Source organism: Sturnus vulgaris, chromosome 6 (genome assembly GCF_052056855.1).
Source record: "Sturnus vulgaris isolate bStuVul1 chromosome 6, bStuVul1.hap1, whole genome shotgun sequence".
In the NCBI taxonomy this organism is placed as follows: domain Eukaryota; kingdom Metazoa; phylum Chordata; class Aves; order Passeriformes; family Sturnidae; genus Sturnus; species Sturnus vulgaris.
In genome coordinates, this window is record NC_142248.1 from 32,294,081 (window position 1) to 32,305,812 (window position 11,732).

General features: G+C 36.6%; 1 protein-coding gene across 7 annotated transcripts in view; it reads left to right on the top strand.

Moving 5' to 3' along the window:
• The window catches only part of DGLUCY (D-glutamate cyclase), a 47,527-nt gene extending 37,091 nt beyond the window's left edge, over positions 1-10,436 (top strand). For 5 of the 7 annotated variants that reach the window (XM_014869883.2, XM_014869881.2, XM_088167471.1 and 2 more), the window contains 3 exons: positions 3,926-4,045; positions 4,873-5,024; positions 9,480-10,436. In XM_014869883.2, coding sequence (XP_014725369.1) covers positions 3,926-4,045; positions 4,873-5,024; positions 9,480-9,623 — 416 coding nt within the window. In that variant the 3' untranslated portion in view covers positions 9,624-10,436. Of the gene's footprint in view, positions 1-3,925; positions 4,046-4,872; positions 5,025-6,797; positions 6,951-9,479 lie in introns of those variants that run through there. The other 2 variants (XR_015804674.1, XM_088167474.1) reach the window with 2 other exon arrangements.
• Positions 10,437-11,732: the final 1,296 nt, after the last annotated feature.

Below are 11,732 nucleotides of genomic sequence, written 5' to 3' on the forward strand. Positions count from 1 at the left end.
GGACAAAGACTGACTGAATAAGTATAGGAAAAGCTCTGTTTTGTAAAGATGTCTAGCAAAATACCTCAGAGTTTTATCACCTGCTGTTAGTTTCAACTCCTGTCCCTGATTTTAGGTTGTTGATACAAGAATTCGATCTCTCCAGCTACTTACATAACATCACACCCTGATTCCTTTACTAAAAATACCCTAATCACTTCAAATATCTCCCAGATCCACTCAAAGTATATTATTCATTTGCTGGAGTTTGGAATGTTCTGCCAGCTGAGAATTTGAATCTATTCAGCAGAATGTAGTTTGTTTCAAAATTTCTCTGAATATTCAAATATACTATGAATTGTCATTAATAAAAAATACCTCAGGTGAAAAAGAAGAAAAGCCATTATTCAGATTCGCTATGTCTCAGTGCTGTGAACTTTCTCTAAAGAGATTTCTGCATAGAAAATGGTTTAACAAGTCAGAGGTGTGGAGGGATCTGCTCTGGTCTCCCATGGCATTTATGTACGTGGATATTCTGCTCTGGAGAATTCTTACATTGTCTCTCACCTAGTTAACCTTTCTTGTTTTGCTTATCACACTAATTTTTTTGTGTCTGTTATTTTAATTGGGTAGCAATTTCTTGGGTTGGATGTTGGGTTTTTCAATGTGTTTCTGCAAAGTGTAGTTTAACTTAGCCACTGTGGCCTTTGTGTTTTGTCTCCCATTACTGATAGTGATGCCTTGAGGAGCTGGAACAGAGGCTACACACAGAGTTAAGTAGAATAAAATGGGTATTTATTGAGAGGCCTACGAAAGGCCTACAAAAGCCACACCCCAGCAATATAAGTGCCACAGTCGTGGCCCCTGCCTGGATGGCTCCAAGATGGAAGGAAAGGAGGGGGTTGGTCACAAAATCTTACACTTTTATAGGTTCTGGTTAATTTGCATGAACCCACCCTCCACCTTTCCATGTAGTTTGTGCTTAGGACCTGAAGTTTGGAGAAACTGTCCTTGAGTTCTTAACTAGAATAGGACTGTTTTGTCTTTATCACCCTAGCACATCAGAAAAGCACATCCAAGGAGAACAGGAAAACTTAAAACTAAAGGCATCAATAGCAATGTGCTGCTACAGATGAGGATAAAATTTTTTTCTGGTGGTGCTGTCTTCAACTTTCTTTATGGTCAGTAGGAATTCAGTTCCAAAATAAATGCAAATATTGTACAGAATTAGGGTGGAATACTTGAATAACCTTATAGACTAGAATACAGAGGGATCAAGTTTTCAGCCTACAGAAGTTCTTTATATAGTGTGCTCCATGGCGAGAAGTACTGTGTCAGTAGGTGGAGAGGGGAAATGTCAGAACATTTGTTACATGCTGATTAATTGCTGTCAAGTGTTGCATTTAAAACAAGAGCTGTGTTTTTTAAAAAAATCTGATCTGGTAGTTTGACCACAAACAAAGCATGAGCAATGCCTGCAATTGTATGGGTACTGACATCCTAAAAACTCAGAAAGTGAGGAACAGCCTCAAGGAATTCACAGAGTAAGAAGACATGAAGGGCTGAGTTTGGAAGGGACTAATTTTCTACATAAGACTGAAATAAAAGATTAAGAGATGTTACTGGAAGCACATATTATTTTTTTCAGCTGTCATGCAATTGACATAGCTATATGCTATTTATATAGGGGCTAATTAAAAGCTTTCCAAAGTACTGGATGAAAAAAGGGGATCACACATTTTCCTTTCATACAAAAGATTTTTAGCACAGAAGACTGATGTCTCCTGCATATTTCATGAATGTAATTTCAGAAAACAATATAGTCAGTGGAAACTTGCATGGAAGATCCAGCAGAACTATTTTTCCTTTGCCTGGAAAGAAATTGGGCCTTTAGGAGAGGATTCATCTTGCCTATTTTCAGACATCTATATTTGAGATGTCTGCCTTGGGGTGAGATGAACTGAATGTGTGAAGGGAGTGTTTCTTTCTGCTGACTTTAAAAGCAGTGTAGCTGACTGGCTCATGTGTGGATGGCTGTGTTTGCACAGGTGAATTTTACCCTGGAGATCTGCAGCAAAATAAAGTTCTCTGGCAATGTGTGGAGGAAGAGGAAAACAGATGGGACAGGAGACTTTTCAGTGGGGTGTTCTTTTCCTCCCAGTGTCACACAAATGGGATCCATCCACAGCAATAGATCTACTAATTGTGTGGCCATCCTGGTGACAGGACTCCAGCAAAGACAGGAAAAGCAAAGCAGGACTGATAGAAAAAGCCCTGAGCAATGGATATAGTTAAAGATACTGTCGGTTATCTTCATGGGACAAGAATATTAAGAGCAAAAATTTTAATTTTGAATGTAATAAAAATCAGAACAGTGTGTGTGATTCTTACAAAGCAGTAGAACTTCCATATTTATATATAAGGATAGAAGCACCAGTATTATATCAATACCTGTTTGAAAAATACTACCAATAAAGTGATTTTTGAAAGCACCACTAACTCCCAATGGTGAAATAAATGTGAGCAGATTATTAAAGCAAATAAAAAAGAGTAGCTGTTCCATGGCAAATCCTTTTATGTAAGCTATGTGTCACTCAGTTATGCCTCACTTGACTGGATAGACTTAGGAATCAAATAAAAAATTGCTGCTGAGAAATAACTTTCCATTTCACTTAAAGAAGAAATTTGCTACAGACACATGAGATATTTATGCAGTTACTAAAAGTGTTAAATTTACCAGTTTTCAGGACTTGAAGTGTAAATTATAAATATTGTAATTTCTCTTCTGTAACACATGCTATGCATTAGAGCACAGTTGCATTTCAAATTCAAATCTGATACAGTGAGGACTTGGAGCTCTTCACTGTTCTGTTTCACAGACATGCTCTAGGATTTTTCTGTAAAATCTTCAAATTGAAGAAGATGCCATTCAGACTAACAGATGAAAGAGAAATTTAAATTTCCAACTGAATAGTAATAATAATTTATTAGTAATGATAAATAATAATTTAAATATTTTTTATATATTGGTAAGAGACTAGTGGTACTATCCAGCTTTTATGTAAACTGCTAATTTGTATGTTACCCTCACCTCTGGATATCTAAATGACATCTGATGACTTTATGTCCCGATTTAGGGTTGCCTAGAATTTTCCTGAAATTGCATATTTCCCATTGATTTCACTAAAATCACTAAGACAAATACACAGTATTTCTATTTGTGTGACAAAAACTAAGGCCCAACGTATGGTATATAAGAAAATTTTAAAAAATAAAGACTAGCTATTTTTTTTGTAAGGGACTATGAAAAATGAAAACAGTAATAGTGTACAGGGCTGAGCTCTTAGTGTACTGCACCGTGTTAATGATCTGTATCAAACAGATGGGCAGTGCAGTCAGGCCTGCTTCTGCCCAAATCCTTATGTATATTTTTGCTTGTCTTTCTGCAATAATTATTATTTCTATTCTGTTCTTTTAATTAAAGCTTGTAACAAGCCAAAGTTTTCTATGCTTGCTTTGTCATAGAATCGTTAGCTGATTTCTCAGGTTGACTTGGGTTTAATTTTCTTTCTTTATTTGTGCTGGTATACTTCTGATAACACATTATATAGAGCACCCATGTAAGGCCTTCCATAAGCAAAGTTTGCTGTCTTGATTCTGTCTGCAGTTCACAACCTCTTGATAATTTTGATTTCTTTCACATGCATGCCATGTACAGTGTACATTCCATGTATAAACTTAGAGGTTGGCATATAATAGATGACACTTTCAGCTATTTCATTCACAGTCTTCTGTTTTGAGGGCTGTGGATGAAAAAGGGTAAACCATCTCATATGGAGCTATGAACTATCACAGCCACTGTGGGGAAGAAACGGGGTGTTTTCTAAAGGGATTGTCAGTTATATGCTGTGTTCATACTCATTTTGTCTTTTTCTCTTTTATAAAGGTGTTGGAGATGGAGGAAACGAATTAGGAATGGGAAAAGTAAAAGATGCTGTAAAGAAGCACATAAAAAATGGAGATGTTATAGCTTGTGATGTTGAAGCTGACTTTACTGTTGTAGCTGGTAAGGGATTTTTTCGTGGGGTGGGAGAGTAGCTGATATTTCAGAACAGAACTGACAAGGAAACATTTGTCTTTCCAAGTAACTTTTATTGGCCTTTTCCAAGTCATCCTCAACTGATCTCTGTATTATGTACATTTTCTGAAGAGTTAAAGTACCTGTTGCTTCAGAAGAACTGGCTGAAAATTGAGAATGTTCCGTGAACAAAGTGCACTTAATTGGAAATAGTTGGGCAAATCCTGAGTATTCTTGAAAAATCACACATTACATAAAATCATAGAACCATAGAATCCTAGAATGGTTTGGGTTGAAAGGGACCTTAGAGATCATCTAGTTCCTACTCCCTGTACCATGGGCAGAAAACCTTTGACTAGACCAGGTTACTCAATAACAAATATTAATAAGGAAGACTGCAGAAGTGATCTGTGTGGGAATTAAAATGTCTGTGCACATACGAATTTTCAATATAATTGATAAAATTCTGTTTAGAGTCTACCCCCATCAGGCATAAATTAGTCATATTGCCCCTTTACAGAGAGATAAGTCCTTTCAATAATCACTCAAGGAAAAATATATGTTCTTAGTGTTCTTAATTTTCTTGATGTTCAACAAAAGTTGAATGTTATAGTTAAAATTCTCTTTTACACCATTATGAGATAAAACTCACAGTGAGAGAGAGGTGTTCAGCAAGCAAGGACCTTTGTAAACTGGGTGGTCCATATTGTCCTTGGGCTCAGGTTTCTCCATTCCTAGCACAGGTATCTCTGACACGCTCTGGGCACAAAGCAGCCAATCTGTGCAGTTTGGTTTGACAGTGCCACTCTTCCCAGGGGTGTCTAACTGGGGTGGCTATGCCATTGCCTGTGCTCTGTACGTGCTGCGCTGCTGTGACATCCACGACCGCTACCTGCGCAGAGCTGTCGGCTTCCCCCGCACACCGAGCAGGGGGCTCTGGCTGCCCGCGCTCCCGTCTGTCACCAAGGTAATTCCTGAGCCCCTGGGGGTGGGACTTGCTCATCACAGGGAGATGGAAGTGGCCACCAGCTGCTCAGTCCTGGTCTGGTTCAATACCTCACCTCACCAAGGTCTTTGGGCACTTCTGGGGATTCCTTGGGAAGGAGCAGCCACACTGTCCTTAGACTGCTTTCCACAAAGGATTCAAGGATTGCAAATAAAAATCCTCCAATATGAATGTGTTCATGTCTTGTATCTTCAAGCAGAAGACAGTGCTACAATTTTATGGGCAATGCAAGAAATCCTTGTATTGAGATACAGTGATTTAAATTCTCTGTTTGCTTCTTTAGCATCATTCATGATTTTAAAACCCTTTGTTGTAGTGTCCCTTAGATGTCTGCTTCCAAAATCAAAAGTCACAGTTCTTATGCAGTAGCCACTCCTTACTTCTGATCTTTGTACCTTACTTCTGCTCTTTCCACCTTTTCTAGTTTGCTGGAACCTTTCTACAATTAGTTTTGAATGATTTTCAAAGTCGGAGAAAAACTTGTACATGAATATTTTTAAATGTGTTTTGACTAATGCAGCTCTCTACAGTGTGATATTCTGGGAATGCAAAGGTTTCAGACTGAGAAAAAATAAAATAACTGAGAGGGGTGAGAAATGACTGTGATCTGTGCTCATCCCACTAAGCACGTGCCTCTATTTTTAACTTGGCAGTGGTTAAAAAAAAAGAACTGTCTATATATACACACACACTTAATGATTAAATAAGATTTGTTCCACAACTTTACAATAAATTAGGAACTTCAAAATTGAGCTTCATTAGCAGAGTACTTCTACAGAGATTGACAAATCCTTTAAGTGTGTGACCACCAAGAATGCTAAGAAAAATGCAATCCATGTACCATAGCTACTGCCCCAAAAAAAAGAAGTTTTTCTCCTGAGATGACAGGACATTCTGCATGGAATTCCAACAAAGCACCTTTTAAGTATTTTACACTAATTTATATTTTTAAATTCTTGCTATCTTAGTTTTTCATCTAGAGGTCATAAAACTGAAACTGAGCACAACATTTGCCATAGCCATATAGCTTAACAAAGCTTATATGGCCCTTTACAGCAGTCTTTTTATAAAATAGATTAATTACTTTTCAGTTTTCAGTGTTTTTTCCAGTTGCATCTACTGGTTTTTGACCTTTAAATTAATGCCTAAAATGACTAGGATCAAAATTCCTGGTAATGAGATACTGTAATTAAATGTTATATTGTGTACAGGAAAACCTTCTTGTTTTTGGTTTACTCAGCTATACACCTGGGAATATTAATGATCCAATAATGGGCTACTGAAAGTACAACAAAATCTATTGAGATAAAATTAATGGAAGCAGTTTTCCGGAGGAGAGAAAATGACAAAATGTCTGACAAGAAAATATGATATCTTTAATTATAAATCACACAACAATGAACAGTGCAGAAGATTGAATACATTAGTATTCACAATACTCCATTAGTAGAAAAAACCCAGACCATTTATGTTTATCTACTTTCTGCAAAATTCAGCTTCATTTAATGTTATAATGATTACCCTAGTGAGATAAAGAGCAGCACCACACAGATCCATCTCAGTGATAATATTTGTGATTGTATTTGGAAAGAGGACATTTGACGGAGTCCCTTAGCACCAGACAGCTTTCTTATAATGTGCTTTATTTTTCTTCAAAAAATGGCACTTCCATGAATGCTGTAGGTCATACTAAGTGAAGACTTCCCCTGAAAAACCAACATTATTTCCCTGCAGGCTGGTGTTCGAGCAGTGTCAGGATTGCTTTGCCAAACCCCAGAACTGCAGAGCTCTCCCTTCCCACTGAGCAGCAAACTGAGATTGTTCTGAGTTCATGGATGAGCCTTTACACACATCTGAGTGAGATGCTGCAAAGCATTTGTTCCATGGTGAGAACTGCAGGAGCAGGAAACAACTGGACCTAAACAATCTTTGCTTAACTTTACCTTTGCTTACCTAATAATTTGATTATGGTATTGGCTTGGTTTCTCAGATGTTCATAGTACTTTTACACCAAAGTGACAGTAATGAAATTAATTAATTCATACATATCCAAATGTAGCTAAAGCTAAACATCTTACAGTCAGCTCTGCATTACATTGCACTTCACAAACAGGTTAATATATCAAGATTTGTTCTTTTACTAAACTCTTTGTTAATGTCAACTTATTAATTCTATAGTTGTTTTTTTATATTATGACCTATAAGAGTATTAATTCTATTATAAATATATAAAGGAGTGACATTTTTTGGTGTGCTTTATTAGCTTTGCCATTCAAAAGGAGGTTTTCCCCCTTGAATAAAGCACAAATTAATGAGATATTTTTCTATTAATTTGATTATTTTTTCCCATTACCCCACTCCCAACAGAATTATTTACTAAAGAGAGAACTGTAGTCAAATTGCAGCTCTGTACAGCTAAGGAAGCATGCTATACATTGTATTTGCTTATTACAAATGGAAACAGTAGCATTTGATGACAGGCTATAGTTTATCAGACATAGTTATGTAGTATTAAGCAAGCAGACTTTTTTACCTCATATAAGCAGATCAGAGAGCTCCAATATGTAAATATATAGCACAAGCTATTCATATTAGAGATTCTATTTTGTGTATCCAATTTAGGTGTCTCTTCTGTGACAGGAGAGATCTCCTTTGCCCTTTTGCATTTAGATACACTCAGTGCTAAGAGAAATCTCTGTTGTGTAGAAATAACAGTCATATGTATTTGCATTTATGTATATGATCATTCATATTATATAAACTGATGTGTTTTTATAATTTTATAAATTATAAAGTAGCAAACTTTATGCTACTAATGTATCCAGATAATTTCCTTAAATAGCTGTGTCGCTGCTGACACCATGTAACTATGCATATTTTTCCTTTGGTAGAAAACCAGAGCCTCATTTAATTTTGTTGGAGCTAAGAATTAGGGTGTTTTATCAGGAAAGTGCAAGAGCAGGTTACAAAATTACACTGAACTGATCATACAGGGCATGCTTTGCTTCATTCAGAAATTATTATATTTTGGACATGTATTAGGTAAAATACAACCATATTGTGTCTCAATTCAGATCTATAGATGTGGTTTAGAAGTGTTCCTAGAAAAAGTTCTAACATTTGATAAGAGAAAATTAGATATTTGAACTTTTTTTTTTTTCATCATTCGTTTGTGTCCAGCAGATAAAGAACTTTCCTAGAGGTTATTGTGTGGTAATGTCAAACAAGAAGTGTTAAAATCTAGAGACCTCTTTGTCAAGGACACTGGTAGGATTGTTGCAGTAGCAATTTCCATGGAAATGGAAATAGCACAGTAGACAAAGACCAGAAAGATCATTCCTAGTAAAGAAAGGGAGGAAAAGACAGGTAAGTGTTTCAAGGTCTTATATAACCTATCACAGAATTGGTAAAGGGCAAGCTAAAAAGTTACTAGGTTATTCATTTTCTTAGATTTTTATTAACAGAATTCAAGGAATAAATTCTCACTACAGTAAATGCTAAAAAAGAGGAAGTTTTACTGTATACATTTCATGGCAAATTAAAAGTAGAGCAGTTTATGCCAGACATACATCCACTTAAAACCAGATCTTCAAATTTCATTGTTCCCTGTGGTTTTTTCGGAGCTCATTTTATCCCATCTTTTCATCCCACAATACTAACTGGCCTGTAGCTCACAAAAAAGGATTTTGTTCCCTCTGTGTACTTCTACAGCTCAACTTGGAACACGCTTTGTTATCTGCTTATATTAGTTAAGCAAGAAAATAACTGCAGTTCTAAACAAAGCATGCGCTAGTTCAAAGCATGCCAAGGAAGCACAATTTCCGAGGTTGTTTTCTCCCTACTTCTTCCCTAAGCAACCAGAATTCTCATAAAATCAGTAATGAAAAGGGAAGAGAGGGCCAAAGACACAGAGAGATCAGAGAAGCTGCAAGAAAGGAAAGTGAGTGTGCAGCCCGTCCAGGTGCTCTCTGTAACCTTTTTTCCTGGTGCATCCTCTTTCTGTTCTGTTCTTTTTCTATAAAAATGCAGCTGCAGCCAGCTGCCTTGCTAGGAAAACCACAGATGGATTTTTGAGATACTTTGGGTGGAAGTTCCTCTGATTCTGATTTGTGCAATATAGGAACTTGAAACCAGGCAAAAAATGATGTTTCTGAATCGCTACTAATGTTCTGTTTGGGGCAGTGTGGAGAAAAATAGTATTCAGTGGTTAAATAGCAGTCAAGATTATAAAGCACCTGACACTCTCTGAGCTCCAGATGCTAAACATATTCTTTGGGACAAGATAGTAGTTGCAAGTTGATGGCAAAATAAATATGGAGGATATGGTCAGACTCTCCCAGAATTAAAATAAGATCTTGATGACTGCTCTTGTCTGGTTCAGAATTATAATTATACACTGTTTCATTGTTTTTCAAGGAAGAAAAGCTTCTGAAAACACTTGTGCAGCTCGGGGTCCGCAGTGGCAAAACTGCCAGTCTAGAGATGGAAGTGGATGGGCTGCCCTTCTACAACACCCATTCTCATATGATTGAAAAGCTGCTGCAGGAAGCACAGCAGTGACTGCCCCTAGTGATTTCTGCATCAAGAATTGCTCCCATGTCATTTCCTTATTCTTGAGGCTCTCACAAGGTGTAAAAGATTGGAAAAAGATGACTTTTCATCTCTGGTGTCTTGACCACACACAGCCTTTCATTGTTATCCTTACATCATCTCTGTGAAACAAGAAGAGGATATCATCCACTTGGTCTCCCTTTCTTTTCTGTAATTTTATAAAGGAAAATGAATATTAAATGACATTATATAATAAGAGGTGATCTGGCTTTTACAAAGAAAGCATGAAATTAGAATGAGATATTATTGCACTGCTGTTCTTGTTTTACTAACCTCATAACTGCAACAGGAAGTAACTCGCGTAGCAACTTGATTTTAAAAATACTTGTGGTGAGGAAAACAGCTACAGTAGAGAGGGAAGATTCAAAACAAAACTGCAGTGTTAGAGTAATGAGAGCTCCATTGCACACGTCCTGTAGCCCCTCTAACACCGTGTTCTTATGGTGGGAGATAGTTTGTGGAAGTGCAAGGAGATAAGGAGAAAATTTTTACTGAGCTAATGAAAATAAGGGCAGCATTGCAGATCTTCTGTGTAAAGGGTCAGCTGTGCCATTAACTACTTGCATATTTTGCCACTTCATGAGTAATAGAGAAAAGCTGTAGACATTTCAGAGTATCCTGTTGTTATGAAGAAATTAATTGAATACAAAAATAATTATTAAAATTAATTATTAGAAATTAAAGTATTAATTAGAAATGAATAAACATTTGCATTCAGTATGGAATAACATTGTGTAAATAAACTTCTACATGAATTATGAATTCCTGTTGTAGAAATTCAGCTCCTGACAAGACCAAGTGAAGTAACATCAAATTCTGTCACATAGGATTGCTAACATTGAAGCAGTGCATGATAAATGGTTGTGAACTGTGCCCAGCTGTTGTCATTTAAAGCTGTGATTTTACCTTAACTCCAGGTGAGTGTCAGGAATGAAGTTCTACTGGCTCTCAGCCCTCGAAGCAGAGAGGGGAGGGTACATTTGACACCACCTCTAGAGCACTGGTGCTTTACCTGTCATAAAATGGAAGTTGCCTTTAGTTGGACTTCCAGCAGCAAGCAACACTTTATATTTCTTTTCCTTCCTGCAGGTGAGTTTTATTTTCCTTCTTTGATGCAAGACAAACAACTTTCAGAATGAGAAAAATAATTTCATACCACAAACACCAGCATATTTTGAACATTAATCTCCTGAAGACTCTGAGGATACAGAGCCTTTAAAGACATAAAATAGTTGAATACATGACAGAAAGAAATCTTAATGACACATTTCTGCTAGACGTTCAGGTTCACCAAAGATCCCAATTTTAATTTTCTATATCAGTCTTTTTTTTTTGATTCATTTTATCTAAAACCTCCTCAAAGGATGTTCTAGAAAAGTATCTTAGAAGTTTCATAATTAGAAAATATCTCCTTTAGAAGTCTCCAAACTCTCAAAACTATAAATATCGAGTAAAATATTTCATCTGAATGCTTGAACTCTTTGCCAAAGCCAGTAACCCTGCAGGATGGCATTTGTTCACTGCTGCATGGAACTCACAGAGTGAAATTGGCATAATTTTAAAAGAAGCAGCTGATTTTATTCTCTCTGTGCTATTGACATATTACACTGACAGGTGCAATGTATATTTCCAAGCACTAACTTTTGTCAAAAAATTTCATTTAGTAAGATTTTGCTCTCTTTTTCCCCAAAATATAAGTCTTAACAGTCAGTTTTCATTAAGAAATACAAAATTTAATAATTTATTTCTCTTTTTCTGCGTGCTTTTAAATTGCCTTTTTTTTGTGCCGTCCCAAGCATGGCATTTACTTTAGTTGCATGTGTAGCATGTCTGTAGCAACCTTAGCAGGACCCTTGAGTGATTTCAGTGTTTTGACTGAGATGGAAGGAAAGGTCTGAGTGGGAGTTACCTTCCTGCTATATTGGTTACAGTTCTGCAGCCTAAGCCGAACAGTTACAGTATAGAAAGAATTGATAAAATATTGGTCTCAAGAAAAAAAAAAAAAAGAGGGGAAAAGACGAAAAAAATCCCTCCTTTCTGTTGCAGGTTAGCAGGTTA